The following is a 21321-nucleotide window of genomic DNA, read 5'->3' as shown; positions in this document are numbered from 1 at the left end:
GTGCTCCTGCTTATCTGGAGACTCTGCAGACAGCTCAGGTTTAGCAGCGCTGACAGGCAATGAAACAGCCTAATATAGCACTGCTCTCACCCTTAAATCCCTTTTTGGAGATCAAGATAAACACACAGCTCCTTCTCCCGAGTGCTCCAGCCCTTCCAGCAGAGCCTGGAGCGGGTGGGAGATCCCAGAGCAGGATGGAGCCAGGGGCAGAGGGTGCCCAGCTGCAGGGAAAAGCTGCTCTGAGGAGAGTTTGAGCCGGGATTTGGATGAGCTGGATGTGCAGGTGAGAGGGGACAGGTGAGCTCTGACCAGCCTGAGCTGCTCCATCCCCAGATTGGCACTGGGCACTGGGTTCGGGAGGATCATGAAATCTTGGAATGGTCTGGGTGGGAAGGGACCTCAAACTCTTTCCATGAGGGAATTCTTCCTCACGTTCAACCTGAACCTCCCCTGGCAGAGCTTGAGGCCATTTCCTCCTGTCCTGTCATTTGTTACCTTGGAGAAGACTTCCAAAACATCCCAAAACACTTGGCCAGTGCTGCCAACATCGAGTTCATCTGGTCTTCAAAAAACCCATTAGGAAAATAACATTTCTTGTTATTTCAGAGCATTTTCTGGCAAACACAAGCAGAGCCAGGATTCTAACAGCCTCTAAAGGATGGTCCTCAACAGGTTCATGTGCATATTAATAATTTTCTAGCACTCCAGCCCTTGCTGAGCAGCTGCTTTCTCCTCTCAGAACCTGAGCTGCTGAAGAGATGGGACTTTCCCTGCAAAGCTGGGCTGGCTGAGGGCTGGGTTGGCTCATCTGTTTCACCCAGGATGAAAGATCTGAAAACATGACAGCTTGGAGGGCCTGAATGGGAATCATTATGTAACATAAGTGCTGTTATTATTCCAAGCATATCATGTGTTTATATCAAATATAACTGCCAGATTTTTATCCAAATAATTTCAATAATTGCAATTCCCATCCCACAATTTATATTGTCTGCCAGAAACACGAAGCAGAAGAGGCATATGCACGTCCTATAAATAGCCTATTTTTCATAAACAGGCAGAAATGATGGGAATGAATGTCTCATCAGAAAAAATGTAGGAACACAATGCAGGAACTTCAAACCTGCCTGCTATTATGTGCAGTCAAGCCTCGACAGAGCTCAGTGCTCATTTCCAGCTCTTCCCCCACACGGATCATGTATTAGAGGGGAAAAGCAGCGAGAGGGAAGAGAGCCCAGCTGAGCACAGAGCCCTTCCTGAATGCACAGCCCCTGTGCCTGGCAGTGGGAGCACAGACAGCTCCTCTCTGCCCTTCCTGCATTCCTAATCCCTGAATCCGTGCAGTTCCTGCACTTCTAATTTACGAGCGTTCGGTGGGGGACCCTTCTGACTTGGGAACAGATTGGCTCGGTCTAATGCTTGGAGATTATTAAAGGCAGAGCTATACTCCACTATCAAGTCTACAGATCTTTTATTTAGAAGATATGGTGCTCTAAATGCACAAAGAGCTCCCTGTCACCTTCACATTAAAGCCCCTAGTGCCTGGTAAATGGAATTATATAGCTGTCATCTCCTTTCCCCAAAGTTTTAAGAGTACAATGGGCTCATTTTTTCCCACTCCATCCCAGCTTCAGAACTAAGAGACCTACTTTGTATTGATTTAGAGTCTCGGAAATAAATAAACCTGCTTCTCCAATGTGATTCACAAGAAATTCATGATACACTATTGCATGATATATTTCAAGCTGCAGCTCCGGCTCTTTTTTCCCTTTGGTGAGTGATGGGGGAGGTGGGAGCTGGGGGGAGGTGGGGAGCTGACAGCCTGATGGTTATTGGGGATGGCTCCTGACTGCAAATCCACAGGCAGGTCCTGCTGGTGGAGTCTTTCCCTGCTTGCATTTGGTGAGATCAGAGGGGGAAGGGGCAGGAAAGCGATTGCACTTCACCTGGCAGGGAGCAGGGAAGTGCAGCCAGGTGCACACAGGGAATTGCAGCTCCTGCCTGGGGATCCCACCACTCCTCACAGATACACAGGGAGCAGGGCTCCACAGCTGGGCACACACACAAGAGATTCTGTCTCTTTGCAGTATCTCACATTTTTGGTGGGAAGGTTTTTCCACCTTGTGGTTATCGAGGAGGATTTAGGAAATTTTCTGGGTTGCAGCAAAAATAAAAATCAAGTTTTGCAATCTTGAGAGCTGAACTACAAACTTGAGATGAGACAGGCTCCAAATGACCTCTAAAATATTTGCTGTACATATTAAAAATAAAAATTAATTTGGGAAGAAAAGTCAGTTGGGAAATAAAATCCAAACAACTTTTCATTCGACCCAAAAAATTCCAAAGCAGAAGCTCATCCAAGCTGATACTTTTTCCTGAAGAGCTCCAGTTTCGGTGAAGTGGCATTTCCAAATGAAAAATGTCTTGTCAAAACCCTTGTGCCCCTCTCTCCTCTCCCTGCGTGTGTTTTGCTCAAGGTCATTCCCTCAGTCAGTGGTAAATCAAAAGGACTCAATACACTTCGTAAACTAAAATTACAGCCCCTATTCTACATGGTGCCAACACCCATAAATCCCACCTGTCTCAGCCAGGGGTTCCCTAATCTAGATATGAACCCTATAAACAATGTTAAGGGTTGTCTCCAACTTGAAGATCTTGGCCACTTCTTTGTCACCTGCTGGACCCCAGAGAACCCCGTTACTCAGAGACCCCGGGGCCACAGGCTGCAGTGCAGGGACCTCTTCACCAGGACAGTGAAACTTTGTTCACCTGCCAGTGTGAGTTTAGCTTTAGCCATAAGAAATGTTGCAGTTCTCCAGTGCTGTTCCTACAGTTCCCATCACGTCTCCAGAATCACAAGGATTTTCTACAGGAAAGGTCCCGAGCTGCTCACCCCGGTGTCCTCCTGGGGACATCCCAAGAGGGATGGTCAGGACCAATAATTCTGGGATGGGTTGGCAAGTTCAGCTCCTGTGGAACATTAGGGAGCAGAGTTAATGCTCCAGTGAGAACCCACCCTGCAGGATCCCCAGGAGCTGGGACACAATCCTGGGAAAGAGGTTTGGACTGGCAGAATATGGGCCACGATGGCAAACTCCTGTTTAGCAGAATTAAACATACACAGAGCCCCCAACTGCACAGATAAACTGAGCAAGATCTGTATTAAAAATGATAAAAGGAGGGAGAATAAAAAAAGTCAACAGAAATCTATTAGACTTTCTTCCCTAAGCAAACATCAAGGGACTGATAATGGCATGCCTGGAACGTAAATTGTCTCTAATGGGAACAATACACAAATATCACCACTTTAAGAAAGGCAATTAAAAGGAAAATGCAGCAGTGGAGGGTGGTGGTTGTTTATCTGCACCGAGGCCAGGCATCCATCCTGCAGGCATCCACAGAGCAGGGACCCCTGTGTCACCTGCAGTGCCACCATCCACACCCCCTGCAGCACCTACAGCCCCTGACTGGCAGGGGAGGAAGGGAATGAGCCTGGCTTAGCTGGGCCTGAGCCATGGCCAGGGACACCTCCACAGCACCACGGACCTGGGCAGCTCTGGGAGAGCCCAAGCTGCACCCTGAGACCAGCCCTGTTCTCACCTCCTCCACTGCCACAACCACCCAGGGCAGACAGAGGGGCCTGTGCTGCCTCCCAGGACTGGGATAACCTTGGGCAGCTCCAGCCTCCACACAAGGAGCCAACACTTGATGCTGGTGAGTGCTGATTTCTGGTTGACACTTCCCACCCCTCCTTGCTTAGCACTCTCCAACACCCTGCACCCATACAGATCTTCCCAGCAGTCCTGCTGTGCCACTACAGAGAGATTCATATCATGCATTAATAATTATAATGCTTCTTTGAATGACAGGGCTGGCACTTGCTGTTCTAACTCACATGATTGCTCTCACATGATTGCTTTGATCTAATCCCAAGACTGGAGTCATCTTGAGCAGATACTGAGCTATCCCTGCCTTGAATCTCAAAAAAAACCAATAAAAAAAGAAGAGCTTTCCACAGTACAAACCCCAAACAGCATCAGGCTAACAGGGCTTTTATTTATTTTTGCAGATTGTGAAACTGAAGGGTAAATATTACTGTTGGCAATCACTCCCCAGCCTGTGTGAGCCTCCTGTTCCTCCCTGAGCTCCTCCAGGGAGCCTCAGAGCTGCCCAGACCTCTCTCACATGGGCACAGCCCCCTGAGCAGCCCTGACCTATTGTCTCATCCTGTTATGTGAATCCCAGAGCATCCAAGAAGTTCTGCAGCACAATTCAGGACTGAATCAAAAAATCCAAAGATATTCTCTTCTGACCTCATGCAAAGGAAACCAACAAGACCAAACAACACTCTTTTTTTGACCCATTCTTGTCAAAAATGAAGCCCAAAGTTCTGAACTATGCCTTGAATGTTTCATGTTTTAGTTTCTGACCCTCATCTTCCCTGCATACTCCTGGCAGCTGAGATTGGTCCAGCTCATCCTTGGCACTCTTGGATGCTCTGAGCAAACCCTGGGGAGCACGGGGCCTGATGATTCAGGCAAGTCAAAACCAGAGAGTTTGGGGGAAAATAAAGCTAAAACAGGAGGGAAACAAACCAGTGCTGCACAGAATTCTGTCACCTCCAGAAGGGACTTTGGGGCACCTCTTCCTCACCATCAGAAAACAAACTGAGAGCCTGGTTGAATAACTGCATAACAAACGGCTGGGAATGGTGCTTGGAGCAGTTCCTGGAAGTCTCAGCTGAACCTGGCTTCCCTTAGGAAAAGCCTAGAACACGTATCTGCAGGGAAAATGGGACTGAAAGCCTCTATTTGTTTCCATTAACACAACAGTCTCCAAGACAGGATTTCTTTTAAACACAAAAGACAAGGAGGAGCAAACTGATTAAAAATAGGTCAGCAGCAGGCTGTGGAACATCCCTGGGAGGAGTGCAGTGGAACAGAGCCCTGGAAGCTTGAAGCACATTAGCAGTGCAGGAATGGGGAAAGCCAGGCTCTTTGGTCTCACTTCCATTCAAAAGAAAACCCATGGAAATGAAGGTGTCGGTGCAGGGCACAGCACTGCACATCTGAAATCACCCCGTGCTCAGGTTATGACGAGGGAAGGGAGTGAGGGAGGAGGAGGAAGGTTTGGGGGTAGAAAAAGGGGGAGGCAAGGGAAGTTAAAAAAAAAAAAAATTAAAAAAAAATCTCTGCCTCAGCAAAAGTTTTCATTAAAATTTTAGACAAATGATCTCTGTGTCCTTCTCCCATGCTGCCTGGGGCTCCATGCTATTTCTATGCAAATAACAACCTCGTGGTTTATATCTTATTATTTCCACCGGAGCTGCGGCGACATGACCCGAGACGTGTGTGAGGTAGAGACAGCGACAGAGAGAGAGGGAGAGAAAGAGAGGGAAGGGAGGGAGGGAGATGGAGTGGCTGCTCGCTGAAGTGTGAAAAAATATTGTCAGGAGTGAGCAGCAAGAACAAAAAAAAAAAAAAAAGAAAAAAAATTGCAGGGATAACGTGTTTATTTCAGCCCCTCTCCCCATGTGAACCAGCATCTTTTAAAATTCATTGGGCATCAGGCGATCATGCACAATCCATCTGCTTTCACTTTATCATTTGCATTTCATGCCTCCTGGCTTTTGATGTGCTGATACTTTGATGCAGTCAGGAGACGCGCATTATCATTATTTCAATTTGCAGGGGGGTCAGCGGGCTCGGCACATGCTCACCGAGAGCAAGGAAATGGCATTTCCACCTCTCCACCCCCTGCTGAAACGCACTGGGGAGACAAAAGGGGGCCAGCTGAAGCACGGCCCCGTGCCCCCCGTGCCCCCTGCACCAGCACTGCCCCAGCCGGGGCACCGCAGCTCCTGCCCAGGACAAACAAAGGCAGCTCCAGCAGAGCACGGGGAAAGCCTGGCCAGCCTCAGCACTCCCTGCCAGGGAAGCCAGGGAACGGGGCTGGAGAACGCTCTCACCCAGCTGTCTCCCCAGGATGTGCCTCATCCGCCGTGAGGAGCACAGAACCCACCAGGAGCTGCAGCTCGAAACAACGCCGACCTTGAGCTCATCATCCAAGGCAGAGGTCATCCTCTGGCTCTGGCAGCTGGACCTTTCCCTCCACACCTAAACCCTCAGGCTGCTTTGACATAATGATAATGAACAAGACCAGCAACGGCTCTGGATGCATGGAATGTTTGTCACCATTCCCCTCCACTCACTTTATAATTAGAAAGAATCCAGCATTTCACGGGGAGAAAAATAAAATTAAACAACTTCCCAGAGAACCCTGCCTGCTCTCTGAAAGCCCAACTGTCTCCATTGCTGCAGAAACAGTTTTGTGCTGCACATTCTGCTGGCGGAGAGGAGACATTTTGAAGATGTGTTTGCAGACACAAGAATTGCCAGCTTTGTCCTGCATCCTCTGGGAACGCACGTATGTAAAAGTCAGCGATGGAAAAATTGTCCCAGATCTCTGGCACATAGCTGGGAAAAGCTAGAGGTGGTGGTTTCCATGTATTTATCTTTGCTTCAGCCATCATCTCTCCTGAAGCCCCTGCCAGCCCTGACTCCCCACCTGCTCCAAGCAGCACCAGGCCTGACTCACCCCATGCAGAACAGCTACAACAGTTTCCCTTTCTGCAGTCTCATTCCTGGAAACGAGCAGGAACACATCGTATCCCACACCCAAACAGCCTCTGCACTCCTGCAAGGGGACACTTGGCATAAGGGGCCCCAAAAAATTCAAACTGGCCCTCTGAATCCCAGGGACATTTAACAGGTTTCAGGGAGCACAGGGTGAGTCTGAAGTCACTCCAGATTCCATGGCAGGAGGATGTCAATGGATCAGCATTCACTGCTTCTTTCACATCCTCCAGAGCCAGACTGAGCTTGGACATTCTAGGCTAGCCCTGGACACCAGTTCCCTACATCAAACACACTTCTGGATTGCAGCTGGATCCCTTCAAGAAGGCCTGAGCAGAACTGCAGGGGCTGGAAGCTGAGGAGGACACGGAGCAGCAGGCACATCTCACACACCCAGGAGTGAGAGGGGACTCTCAGGCTCCTGCTGCTCAAGGGCAGGTAAACACTGCTGGGAAAGCTGGATAGGATGCAACAGGTTCCTCCTCACCTTTAGGCAGGTGGAGGTTCAGAGCTGACACAAACATCCCAAAAGAGCAGGGAGGAGGGAAAAGCACACATGGGACCATTCAGCCCACTGAAATTCCCAGGATGGGAGCTCCTTCTGCCTCTGCCTGCTGACAGATGTCAGGTGCTTAATTCAGTCCATATCCTTAATTTTTAAGTGCTGAAAATTTAGTGAGATTAATCCAGTCCCACGAAAACAACCATTGAGTCCATGGGCAGGGAGTGGATTGAACCTGGGAAGAGGGGGAGAGCTGAACAGCCTGGCCCTGCCATCTGGGAAACTCTGCAGGGCCCCGATCCCCAGCAAGTGACAGCTGGAGCCAGGCAACTCACTGCACTCCAGCAAGCACTAAACTGACTCAATTTCTTTTTAAAGGCTGGATCTTCAAATGCCTCTTTTCCTCCCATTGATGCAGGTGTGTGCGATGTGTGTAAGAGATCTAACTGAGGGTGCTGCAGCCTAGAGTTGATAGGATCAATGCTTCATTTTCTGCAGAGCCCCCTTTATTCAGGGGAATAATTCAACAAGAGCCTGTTTTCCTTTATCTCCCATTGTCAGGCAGGCACTCCTGGAAACACAGCTTGCCATGGAGCACAGGCACCCCAGGTGCTGAGAGTGCCTGAGAACAAAGCTGCTCGATGGGGAAGGGCACTCACAGCACACAGCCCCAACTCCAGGGAAACAAAGCCCTCAGGGACAGGGATGGGAGCAGAGTGGGCTGGGAGCTGTGTCTGCACCAGGCGAGGAGCTGGAGGCTGTGGGATTAATGGGCTTGGGGCAGCACAGCAGAAAATCTGCCTCTGGAGTGGGACAAAAAAAAGAGCCACTTTAGCAGTGAAGCTGTAAGTTTTCTTTGTAACAGCCCCAGTTATTCCTCCTGACCCCACAGCCCAGATTTCCAGCAGGAAATCTTGTTTCCAGCCTGGAAAATCAGCATCCAAGCTCCTCAGGTACAGTGCTCCCCAGAACTAATACAATGCTGGGGGTGACTGGAAGTTCAGGTGATTCTGGGCCATGTATTTTGGAACAGGAACTTCCAGACACTGGGAACAGCCCTGTTTCCCCTCACAGCACCCAGACACTGCCTGGCCTTCTCCACTCCTGGTATTTAATCCGTGCCCACAACCTCTGGTAAAAGCTGCTTCTCCTCCTTCAACGTCCTTCCAAGCCAAACCATTCCAGGACCCCATGAGAAACCCCAGCTCCACTCTGAGCTGTGAGGACTGAAATGCAAGGGCTGACCTTGTTGAGGGCCCCACAGCCAGTGAGGATGATGTGGGAGTTCTCCACCTGGATGGTTCTCTGGCCCAGCCGCACGATGTAGGCCCCAATCCCAATTGCCCGACACGTGACCTGGAAAAAAAGGAAAAAGGGGAAAAAAAAAAAACCAAAGGCATTGATTTCTGTCTCTCCACACAGCCCCAACATATTGATTCAAACATTGAGATGAAACTAGGTGTGTTTTGTAGTACAAGGCCATAAAATCTACTCTCGCTGGAAAATTCCAGAATCCATTACTTTGTAAAACACAGGATCTGAACATAAGTGTATTTTATTTTCTTTAAAAAATAAAAACAACAAAAGAGAAGCGGCAACTTTCAGGCTGAGCAAGTACAAGGCCAGGAGCTGGTGCCAGGAGCATTGCTCAAAGCCTACAGGAGCCCATTTCCATCAGCCAGAAGGCTGATCCCAGATGGATGTTTGGGATATCATCACAGGATTTTCAGCTGAAACAGACAATACATTTGAAGAATAGAAAGCAGTGGGGGATTACCAAGCTGATGGTGATAACACTCTCATAGGCTAGGGATGATTCTCCAGCAATCATGCCAGATCCTCTGAGGTTCTCTACTCCAAGCCCCTCCTCCTTCCCGATAATATCCGTTATCTTGTACCTGAGGGAGATACAGACAGCCTTTGAGTCACAAGGTCCAGTGATTTGCTGAATCAGTTTGCTACAAAGAAAATGAAAAGTGACTAAATATCATTAAGGTTCCAAGGAGAAATGTGCATAAAGCCTGGGCAGGAGCTGTGCAGGGCTCATCCTGCAGCACCACAGAACCTTCCCACAGGAGCAGCACTGCAAGGGGAAATGCCAAGGGGGAGGAAGGCCTGGGAAAAGTTTCCTGTCATTCCCACAGGACGTGAGGAGCAGGCTGATTATAAGAAAAAGGGCAAGAAAGGAAGGGAATGCAGACAACATTTCCCTGCAACAATGCAGGGAAAAGGAAAAGAACAAGGATTACAAAGAGGCTCTCACATTTTCTTCTTTTCCTTCTTCCATGCCTCCACCCCCAACCCTAAGGAATGCCCCAGCTGAGGACAAAGACACACCAGGCATCACCCAAGGATGAACAGGAAGCTTTTCATTCCTACCTGGACTCTCCATTTTCCTCCACGTGTTCACAATGAACAGAGTTCAGGGCGCTGACTTTCTTATAGTCTTGAGGAGTCAGGTACAAGTATTTGTACCCCTGCAGGGAAAAACATTTCATTCACCCCATTCCCACCTGTAGTCCCTTCCTGATCCCCTGTAACCCCTTCTGAAAAGAAACTTTCATGGGACAGAATTTATCCCACGGAGTGATAAAACCATTCTCTCAATGCTGCAGCTGGGGCCAGTGAAAGCTGGGAATGGTGCAACATTTAGCACTGACTCCATCCTAACATGGAATGGCTTGGGTTAGAAAGGACCAGGTTGCACCCAGGCCCATCCAGTTTAGCCTCGGACATTTCCAGCGCTCCAGATCCAATACCAAGGAGAACTTTGGAGGTGATGCTCTGAGAAATGTTTACCCTCATCTCTATTAGAAGAGATGGTGTCAAAATAAGACTCTTGTGGGCTGCTGCAGAGTTCCCCCCTGGTTCCTCACCTTGTAGGGGTTGTCTGGGTCCTCCCAAGCCACGTGGAACATGTGTCGGATCTCCTCTGCCAGGCCGATCCTGGCCCCGCTGTTGGCAGCCACGTAGATCCGGGGAATGCCCTGAGCCCGAGCCAGCTCGGACGCCCTGAGGAACAGCACGTCCTCCTGGGGCCCAAAGGAGCCAATCTTGTAGGTGATGTCATTGCCAATGACAATGATATCCCGGCCCTCCGGATACTCCGGTGTCTTCAGGGTCATCTTCCAGGCCACCATGCCAATCTGCAGTCCAAGAGCAGAGAACAGCACGAAATAAATGTTGTGTCTTCAAGGTGTGAAAGGAGGGAGGCACACAGGGATCATTTCTCTTATTTGAAGAAATGGGTCTCTTGGATTCTCTTGGGCTTGGCCTATTTTCCTTGGGAACCTGGATAACAGCAGCTCTGATGGGCTCTGCCAGTGCACAGCACAGCTGGAAGCACTTGATCCTTCCCACACTCCTTGGAGCACGTTCTCCACTGCTCTCATCCCACCAGGACACCCACACCGGTTTCCCTCTCCCTGTTCAGGGGTTTATCACAGGTCCAGCACTTTCTGCCCACATCCCTCTTGCAGGGAGCTGTGTATATATCCCTGTGCTCCCAGGGTGAGGTGGGATGTGCTGCTGCACACGATTCCTGACCACCTGCTCAGCCTTCCCTGCACACCCCACACCCTCATTTGGACCACCTTTTTATCCCATTGCTATCTCAAATTTTCCCCCCATCCTTCCTTTCGTTTCTTCCTCTCTTCCCTTTTCCCTTTTCCCAGTTTTACAGCAGCTCCATCCCAAACCTGCCCGGGTAAGCAACGCTTCTTTTGCCGCATATTTCTCTTTTCCAAAAATCACGGGATGATCTCTCCTGGAGGATCAGCAGCATCCCTCCCCTGCCTGCCCCATCCCTCAGGGAGCCGGGGCCAGCTCGAAATGCCATTAACAGATGGGAACAGCAGCGTCCCTTGAAAGCCACATGCATCACCCAGTCCCCGCTTGCCCAAGGATCATAAGCTCTGAGTACACATTCCTCAAGCCGATTGCACATCCTCTGCAATCAGCAGGGCTGAGACTCTCATTGTGGAGCCTCGGAATTCTGAGCATGATGAACTAAAGCGGGAGGGGGAGAGGCAGCAGATAGATCTGTGCCATTTAATCCACATCCAAATGGCACAATACACAGCCCAGATCCAATCAGCATCTGCAATAAGATATGCCATAATAGGCTCATTAAAAAAAATAAAGAGGCAGAGGAATTAATCAAAGGGTCATTGGAAGTAAAGCAGGCAGCAATCCAAAAATATTACAGCCAGCTACTGGCAGATCCTTCCTTACACCTCTCCTTCCAAGAGCTGAGATTGCAAGTTAACAGAGTGTTTCAGTTCACCTTCTCCTTGGATTCCTCCACTCCTACTCTGACAAGTCGAAAGGGAATAATCTGTTTGCCTCTGAATATTTGCAGACTTACAGTTCCACCTCAGCATCCATCTGCAGGGTTTGGAACAGAGACATGCTGCAGCAGATTCGAAGAAGGGAGAAAAAATCCCTGAAAGTTGTTTCCTTACAACCACCCTGATCTCATCAGCCAGGGCTGAGGGACCAGTGATGGACCAGGGCTGGTCCCACAGTCCATCCCACCCACCAGGATGCAAGAGATTTTCCTCACTTTCAGCAGCTTGATGATTTTTGACAGCACAAGAAACAGGCCAATTTAAGGCACTTCTTATTTAGAAAATTCAGATTGTTAAAGAAGTGTTGGAATAGTTTCCTAACCCAAGACAGCGTGTCCTCTACCAGTAAAGTCCCTTTTGCCAGTGCTCATCAGTAGAACAGAAAACAAGCTAGCCAGGGCACAAGCTCCTGAGAACAGTTTACAGTTGAGAAATATGGAGCAACCCTCTACAGTTTAGGAAAAGATGAATTAGAAGTGTACCACTATTAACTCAGTTGTCTTTTGCCTCCCCAATTCTTTGCATGTTTTGTGCCATTTATCCGGTAATAAAAGCCATGGGGATCTGCACAAGTAAGGATTTTTTTTTTTGCTATGAATTTGCTAGATTCAGTTGAGATTTATGGGCAGTGGAGAATGGCTTTCTATTCCAGAAAAAAAAAAAAAAAAAGGAATAATGAGATTTTTAAGTTAACGGCAGCACTCCAAAAACTGGAGAGTTCCCAGGTTAATTAGCCAGGCTGAGCTAATCACCTAAGAGCACTGGCAGGCAATAGCAGGTGATGGTGAGCAGCCCTGGCTTTGGAACAGGCTCTTTTGAAGAGGCAGCACAGTTTGGAAGTGCTGCTCCTGCCACAGCTCCATTCCCAGCACACCCAGGAGTGAAGAAGAGGTGGAGGAAAAAATAAAAGCAGGAACCGTCTTATTTAACTGTTTTTATGTTGGCAAAATGATTTGTGCCCCGGTATTTCCATAAGAAGTGGGACCATTATTCTCCTGTAGGAACACATTTGGTTTGAAAAGTATCAGTGGGCAGCACGTGAAAATCAAAGGGGATGAATTATTCACAAGCCCCGATCAGAAGTGATCATTATTTCTGATGCTCCAAACTGTGATTAGGATTCAGTGCTCAGCTGTCATTTGCTCCCTGAACGGCCCCAGCCCCGCAGAATTGCACGACACACACGGAGATGACACCCAAGTTTCAGATGTATAATTTTACACACACCTTCTCCCACTCCATCTTGGCCTTAATGGAAGCATTAAGAGCCAGTAAAACGGGCGCGCTAACGAACGGCGCTTCCCCGGCGCTCGTAAACGCCGCTCGTTTGACACCCAGTGTCAACACTAATCATGGCCTAAAATTAACACCAAAATTGACTTCAACATTAATTGCACTATCGATGGGAACAGTAATACACACACTGATGCAGTTCCAAATTGACTGCCAGTGGCAGCCCGAGCTGTTGACAACAGGCACCGAGGGGAACGGGGAAGGAGCTGATCCCAGGCTCCCTCCCTGCAGGCTCTGAGCAGAGGGGAGCCAGTGCCAGTGCCAGCTGGTGCTGGGGACAGGGAGCTTTTCAAGCTCTTTCTGGCAGGTCTGTAATTCCTGGAGAAGCACAGCCAACAGAACCACAGAATATCCTGAGCTGGAAGAGATCATCCAGTCCAACTCACAACACCCCCACAATCCCACCTTGTGCATCCCTGAGAGCGCTGTCCAAACACTCCCAGAGCTCTGGCAGCCTTGACCATTCCCTGAGGAGCTTGTTCAGTGCTCCACAACCCCCTGGGGGAAGAACCTTTCCTGATACCCAACCTAAACCTTCCCTGGCACAGCTCCAGCTGTTCCCTCAGGTCCTGTCGCTGGGCACCAGAGGGAAGAGATCGGTGCTGGTTTATTCTACTTCCCTCACTACAGGACAGCACTGAGCTGGGGACTGGAGGCCAGGCTTCATATTATCCATTTATATCCAAATTTGGAAAGCTGAATGTGGGTATTCACCTGGTACAGATGCAGCAATTTTGGCATTTCATCAATTGAAAGTGTTGCCTGGAACTTCAGACCTAAAAGAGCAACTCTCTGCACTTAAACTGTGCAGAGCTTTCCAATTTTTATCTGGAGCATGAACCAGCTCCCAGGAAAAGGGCAGAGTGCACACAGGTTGCCAGAGGCATTCCAGCTCCACGCCTCCACAAGGCTGGAGTGCCAAAACTCAGGATTCCTTCTTGGCTCTGGGAAAGGTGTCCCTCAGCAATCCAAGCGTGGTGGTGGCAGCTCAGCCAAGCACGCTGGCACGATCTGAGCATGGCAGGAACAGCTCCAGGATGAGACGTGACTCAGGGAAAGGTGTCACAGAATCCCAGAACCATCCAGGCTGGAAAAGACCTCCAAGATCATTGAGTCCAACCTGTCACCCATCCTCACCCTGTCACCCAGACCAGAGTGCCACATCCAGTCATTCCTTGGACTCCTCCAGGGATGGAGGCTCCAGCACCTCCCTGGGCAGCCCCTTCCAGTGCCTGACCACCCTTTCCATGGAGAAATTCCTCCTGAAGTTACAGATGGATAAAGATACATTACAGAGGGCAAGAGACAACCTTCATCAGGAGCTTTCCTGTGGGCAAAAACATTCCTGTCCAGGGTATCTGTGTGATTCACACACACCTGTTCAAACATCTCTGTGAGAATAGAGAATAAAACTGTGCCACCACTTCCATCTCTGTTCCTGGAAGGCTTGGATTTAGGGATTTTAAAACCCTCCAAGAAATCTGCAGCTCTCGCTGCTGTTTTAATTCCCCGTGCCTGCCATAAAATGCAGGAACAGGGGGTGACAAAGCAGAACATGCAGCTCAACGATTAAGCTGTGCTTGTATAAAATGCATTAGCTACACCTTTCCGCCTCTGGCAATCCGGAAAGCCACCAGAGCAGCATTCCAGGAGCCCTCTGCCATCCTGAATTTCCCCTGGCCAAACCTTCCCAGCTACCCAGCAAAGGTGCTGCAGCCAAAGCTCCAGCTAACAGCGGTGATTGTGGATTATCTCTGATCCTCGTGCTACTGAGGAGGAAAAACTGTGACATCTAGTGCCAGTGGGGAAAATGACACATTTTCCATGGGCACAGAGGGATGAAGGGGGATGTGGGGTGTTGCTGCAGGCCCTCCTTACATCACTTTCTCCTTGTCCTTGAAGATTAGTTGGGTCTTATCAGCAGCTGGTGCTTTCCTGGTGCCAGAGGATCAGGGGAAATTGTAGTCAAAATACATAAAGTGCTATAGAAAAGCATCCGAATGCCTGGCTCAGGACTGACAAGGAATATTGAGTTCTGCCAGGGGCTGAGGGAATTACCTTTTCACACTGAGATTTCTGCTAATATGCTAATCTTGGGAACAAAGCCCTGGGCTTTGACGGGGGTGTCACTGTGCTCCAGGTCTTGTCTCCAGCATGGTGATTTAAACAGTGGAGGATACACTCCTGAACTGCTCTGTGCCCACCCAATTCCTCACTATTTCAGAGATTTCCCCAGCAGGGGTGGAACAGGATGAGGTTTAAGGTCCTTCCAACCCAAACCAGTCTGGGATTCTGTGACAAAGTGGAAAAAGAGGCGTCCTCTGGATGGTCAGAGGCTGGGAGAAGGCCCCGTTCATGATGGTGCTGTGCCCCAAGGGCAGGGCACAGCCAGCAGCACAAGGACTGGGACCCTCTGCTCTGAAGCAGCCAGAGCAGTCTAGGAATAAGGAGCAACTTGTATTTTCACAGTCCATTAATTCCTTGGCTTCTTTGTTGGGACCACAGCAAAGAGCTAATTACTGCAATGGCATGGTGGGCATGGGGAGTGGTCATGAGCTTCTGAGAAAAACCGCTTGGGTTGGGAAAAAGTCTTGAGACATCAAGATTTTCCTCAAAGCACAGACAGATTTCTGCCCAAAATGCTGCTTGCAAACTCTGTGAGGACAGGGAGAACCCCAGCCTGGAGCTCCTGGCCTGCCCCATGCCAGAGCAGGGATTGCAGCTCTGGCTGAACATGCTGCCCACAAATCCCCTGGATTTTATGCTGGTTTCTGAATTCCTCCCATCGCTCAGGGCACCCAGCTCAGCTGCAAGAGCAGGAGTGTCCTGACCCCTTCTCACAGAGGAAATGTCACTGTCAGGAAGGCCAAGCTCTGGCTCTGAGCAGCTGATCCCCAGTGTGGGGCTCCCACTGGAAGTGTGGGAATGGCTCTGAGCCTCTGATCCAAAACACAGAGAACAGGAACCTAAATGTACCCAACACCAACAGCAACATTTACCACAGACAGCAATTCCCAACAGGTATCTCCTCTTCACTAAAGAACACAATGGACAATCTCTCCAATGACTTTGAATTCAGAAAATCAGTACCTTTTCCTGGCCAGAAATAAAAATAATAATAAAAATCACACATTTACCTGAGAAGTTCCTATTTCACCTGTCAGTCAGCTCACTGGAACCAGCTCTGGCTCTCTGGGGCACAGACTCCACTGTGGAGTTGGAGGGAGCTCAGAGCCCATCCAGTGCCACCCCTGCCATGACAGGGACACCTTCCACTATCCCAGGCTGCTCCCAGCCCTTCCAGCCTGGCCTGGGACACTTCCAGGGATGGGGAGCCCACAACCTCCCCAACCCCTTTGGGCAAAAGGCATTTGATAGATCACATCAGATCAGATTAATTTAAATACCAACACTCCACACACCACAACAGCCATGGAATTTCTTTACAGACTGAGCACAACAAAGTCTACCAAGGGTTAAAAAAAAATCTCCTAATTTTTTTTTTTGGTGGTCTTTGGGTACAGAATCTCTTATAATAAGACTATTTGTATTCATACTGGCAGAGTAAACACTACATGTTCATGCCCAGGCAGCTCTGTGCTTGTAATTTCAGCAAGAACAGAGCGACGTCCCTGAGGGACTTTGCTATTTCCCCAGCCACCATCCACTCAAACGCTGAATGAGAGCAGGGAAAGAGAGAAAGATGATGGCACAAGGCTCCCCAGCAGCCTCAGCGTGCACTGGGAGTGCAGGGAATAGCTCATTCTGCCTTTAATTAGACCAGTTCAAACATTTCTCCTCAAGTCCAGCAGAAGACAAGGCTGCAGCAACCCCACAGCCACCATCAGGGGCCATTTGCAAAAATCCTACTCCAAAGCTTCCCCCTGACGAGATCCACGCAGGAAATGGTGAGGAAAACTGTTTCCTTGCATCGCTACCCTGATGGCTTTGAACAGAGCCTTTGCAAACCTGAAGCTGTGTATTTAGGAAAATATGGCTCAATAACACCAAGACAAAAAATAAATTATACCATCACCTAGAACTGTTCAAATTCCAAATTACTTTAGAACATTCACTTACTAATTCCCACAAAAATAACCACCACGTCTTCTAGTGGTTCTCTTTACTCTGCAGTCATTCCAAAGGTGCAATTTTTGCCTTCCTAATGGGAAGACCCCCCCACCTAAACCCACTATGACAGCAAAGCCTCCTCCTGCTCGAGCTCCAGGAGTGACTCTGCCATGCCCAGCATCAGCTCGTTGTAACTCTTGAGTAAATCCTGCTCTAGAGTGGGAGGTTCCACACACCTTGATACAAACTGTGTAAGGAGGATGGAATGGAATCATAAAATACATTTTTCTGCAGTTGTTTTTGGGGCTTTTTTTTTTTAGCAAATGAAAATATTTCTATTTAGTCTTGTAAAACACATTTTGCTCAAACACAAACCCCAGTTACCTGGAACAGCTGAATGAGCATTTTTTAATTATAAAGGAAGCCCAGCATAGGCACAGGTTTGAAATGGAATCATCATTTACTATGGAAGTTAAAATACCCATTGTAGGGAATGCATTAATTTTTAATGAAACAAAAATCTCATTTTCAAGAGTGAGATTTCATCTGTGAAAGGCTGAATGAATAGATTTTGTGCCTGGCTGGTAAATTTTCATTACAATTGTCAAACCCAGCCCAAAGCACAAGGCCTTTTGGGGCACAGAGGGAGAAGCAGCACGAAAGGAAGTGGCACTTGCCTCATTTCCTCCTGGCAGCCTGTTCATGTGCACGAGCTGGCCCTGGTCATCCAGCACCAGCTCCGTGTAGGTCAGGATGTCCGAGGGCAGTGGCGCTGGCGGCAGGAACGCGTGGTCATTCATGGAATTCCACAGCTTGATCAAAGACTGGGGATGGCAAGAGAAACCCTCCTTAAGAACGTCACCCTCAAATATTTATATTCAATCTGCTCCAGCATGGTACTGCCAACAGAATTTGGGGTTATTCCCAGCTTGGTGTTCCCAGCAGGACACCCTGAAATGTCCCTCTGGGGGTATCACCTGCTTTGGGATTTGAATCATGGAACAGGTTCCCCCAAAGTGAAATTTGAATGAGGTGGTTCAGGATAGAAGCAGCAAACCAGAAACACCATCTAGAAAGGGCAGATGGCAAGGTGGAAAAACAAAGAAACAGCAGCAAGAAAGGGGAGATGGTTTATGCTTCAGCTTCTACTGTTTGACTCATTAATGGAACTCCAGCAGCAGTTTATCCTAATTTCATTCCAAGTAGATTCAATCCATAGCTGATGATCCCTGGGGACCCCTGGCAGCCACTCCAGGCCCCTGGTTCCCCTGACAATCAGGATGGCAAAGGGAAGAGCAACAAGAAGAGCCCAAAGAATACTCACCTGCCTGAACATCTCAGGAATGTCATAGACATATGATGTCCCTAAAGTCTGTGCCTGGAACCTCTTGGACTGCAGCAGGTCTTTGGTCACGTAGGGAGTGTTGATCAGCATCCCGTGGAGTGGTCCCTGTTTATCTCCATATGCCTGGAACATGATCTGCAGGACAAACCACAGCCAAACCCTGCTTAATCCACAGGTTCTGTACACACAGCTGAGCCAGCTCTTACCAAAAATCTCCAGGCTACTCCAGCCTGATTGTCCCTGCCCTCTGCAAGGCTGCTGGTGCTGGCACAGCCTGGCACCCCCTGCTCCACCACTGCCCTTTGGAGACACCTCAGGAGCACCACTGCCCCACCCCTTTGGGAGCACAGAGCACATCCCCAGCACAAAGCCAGGCCTGACAGGAGCTCCTGCTCCCCAGCAGCTGCCCTGACACCGTGCCTGTGCCGACGGGTGGCGAGAGCTGCGAGCAGCCGGGAGAGCTCTGTTATTTATGGCGCGGGATCCGCGGCTGCGCCCGCCAGCCGGGTCAAGACTTGCATATGTCATTGGGCTTGAAGTTTTGATATTGTAAGTTTAAAAGATTTTCCCAGAGTAGCAACATGAATTATCAACTGCTGTGCTTCACGGCACTATATATTCTGGGCAGGCAGGATTTGGAAGGGAAGCTTTTCAACGGAGAAATGGGAGGAGATAAAAACGGGATAAAAAAACCCTAAACGGCCCCAACACTGCTTCACAGGGACACACCTGGCAGGAGGGACATGATTAGGATGTGTTTAACAGAATTTATCTAATTGCAGAGAAATTAATTGAAGAATTACAAAAAATTCAGTAAAACTGATTTTTATTTTTAGATCAAATCGGCCGTTTATGCTCTCTTCAGTCTGCACAAACATTAACTGGGGAGGCAGCTTCTTTAATGGGAGAAGCATTTGTTCAGGGTAATGAGCGTTTGTGACAATGCCTGTCTTGGGATCTGTCACAATCTACATTTGGAAATTCTCCTTCAATCTCTGGAAAGCTCCACAACAGCTCTGTAGGGAACTGGAGAAGTCTGTGCTGAGCATCACCACTCATCACTACTGAGAAACAAGAAATCAGGGTCTTTCTCTCACCATGAAGCCACCTTCCCACTCTTCAGAAGTCATGAAACTACCAAGCACATCAGTAATATCTGAATTTTTAAAAAAGACTTCTCTAAGTTTAAAAGGGCCCTCTGAAAACACAAGGAAAAAATCCACAGATTTGAACTCACCCTATAAACCTCCACGAGGGGAAAGGTTCCTAAAAATATCAGGTTTGTTTTTTTTTTTACTAGAACCTGGTTTAATATTCTGGAAAACAAATCAAATTTAATACTGGAAAAGTTGCTAAAGCCACACACTCCCACATGAGCCCATTCCCCAAGCTTTAAATAATGAAGCTCATCAGTTGAGAGTTCACTTGTGACCTTCACAAGTGACTGACCCAACTCAAGGGTTAAGCTGAGCTGCTAGAGATTATTAAAATGTTCTTTTCTTTCCTCATCTCCCCTCAAAGGCAGGAGTGAGGTAAAACACACTGACACTATCTGTGCTGGGATCTCAGAGCTGGATGGACTCCACGGCCAGCAGCTCGCTGGAAAAATTAAATGGAAAAAGGGGGAGAAAGGTGACTCAGCACTTTGTGTTCTACATTCACAGTGCCCAAGTGATTTATTCTGCTGCTTCTCCTGCCTGGCAGAGAGATGATTACAGAGGGAGATGTAAACATTTCTCTATTTAAATATTTCCCATGCATCCCATGCTCCATGGATTTTAGCATATGTGGGTATTTCAGTTAACCACGCTGTTTCTGCACCATGGAAAACAGAAATACCACAACAGCCACAACCATTAAAAAAGAGTCCATTACACTTCATAAAAGTGACTCCATAATTTTACATCATCCTACCCAGGTCATTCCTTATGTCTTCAGAATTTAAAGGACACGTTCACAGATTTTCTTCTATCTACTCAGGAAAATGTATAATGAATAATATTTTTTATTACAACCTAGAGGATGAGCATCAGCATCAGAGCATCAGCATCAGAGCATGAGCATCAGCAGTGATTCCTCTTCTAGTACTTTTCTGAGCACTCTGAGGGAAACTGTTTGGGAAAACAGCTGCCCAAACAATTGAGGGCATGTACAAAACAACCAGAAAACTCGACTGACTTAACTGATCACATTTGCTGCTGCAAGTTTATTTTCCCCCTCTCCTTCCTCTGGCTCAGTCGAGTGGCAATTCTGTGTTACATTTTAAAGCGTATCTCGGGGCTCAAAACTACCTGGTCTAGTGGAAGGTGTCCATGCCCATGGCAGGGGTTTGGAATGGGATGAGCTTTAAGGTGCCTTCCAACCCAAAGCAGTCTGTGGTTACCTGCAAGCACCACAGCCCACACAGGAGCTCTGCCAGGTGTCACACGTCCCCTCCCCAACGCTCCCGCCCGGCCGCGGCCCCGCGGGGACGTACCTGTCCCGTTCTGGAGTCCGTCACCTCCTTGTACAGGCTGATGTCCAGGTAATATCCCGACTCGTTGGTGAGGAAGAGGCGGATGGGAATCGCCTTCCCCGTGGGCGTCAGGCGGATGTTGATCTTCAGCTCGGCCTGGAGGACGCGCAGCTTCCAGAGGCGGCTCCCGTAGCGCATCACCATGGAGCGCACCGACTCCTCGATCTGGAGCAGGGAAAAGCCTTCCTCAGCACTCCTGGGCTGTGGGAGGTGGCCCTGCCCATGCCAGGGGTGCAGTGAGATGGGCTTTAAGGGCCCTTCCAACCCAAACCATTCTGGGATTCCTTCTGGATCCCTGTGCCTCCCACCCCACTGCTCCAAGGGGATGAAGGATCACCACGCATCAGCACGCGCCAGTGCTGTTACAGGACCTTGGTGACCTGCCCCTCCTCATCCTAAGCCTTGAGACAGGCAGGAACTCCACCTGGGGACCACTGATGTAGCGGGACAGCGCTGGATTCACATCCCTGTTTCCTCACAGCACACGGAACCACAGAATCGGGAAGTTGGAAAAGACCTTGAAGATCATCCAGCCCAAGCACCACAGCCCAGCCCAGCCCAGGGAGCTCTGCCTCTCCTGCACAGGCATCACACCCGGGAACTACAGAGTC

At 48.9% G+C, this 21321-nt stretch overlaps 1 protein-coding gene across 4 annotated transcripts in view; it reads right to left on the bottom strand.

The window, feature by feature from the left end:
- Positions 1 to 21321, bottom strand: part of ACACA (acetyl-CoA carboxylase alpha) — a 100711-nt gene that overhangs the window by 24369 nt on the left and 55021 nt on the right. For all 4 annotated transcript variants that reach the window (XM_058854430.1, XM_058854428.1, XM_058854429.1 and 1 more), the window contains 7 exons: positions 20672 to 20875; positions 18175 to 18330; positions 17528 to 17674; positions 10014 to 10283; positions 9517 to 9614; positions 8915 to 9035; positions 8383 to 8493 (listed from right to left, as the gene is read on the bottom strand). In XM_058854430.1, the coding sequence (XP_058710413.1) occupies positions 8383 to 8493; positions 8915 to 9035; positions 9517 to 9614; positions 10014 to 10283; positions 17528 to 17674; positions 18175 to 18330; positions 20672 to 20875 (1107 nt within the window). The remainder of the gene's footprint in view (positions 1 to 8382; positions 8494 to 8914; positions 9036 to 9516; positions 9615 to 10013; positions 10284 to 17527; positions 17675 to 18174; positions 18331 to 20671; positions 20876 to 21321) is intronic.

This window comes from Poecile atricapillus, chromosome 21, assembly GCF_030490865.1.
Source record: "Poecile atricapillus isolate bPoeAtr1 chromosome 21, bPoeAtr1.hap1, whole genome shotgun sequence".
NCBI classification, from domain to species: domain Eukaryota; kingdom Metazoa; phylum Chordata; class Aves; order Passeriformes; family Paridae; genus Poecile; species Poecile atricapillus.
The sequence above is the reverse complement of the archived record's forward strand: the minus strand, read 5'-3'. Positions and strand labels throughout refer to the sequence as shown.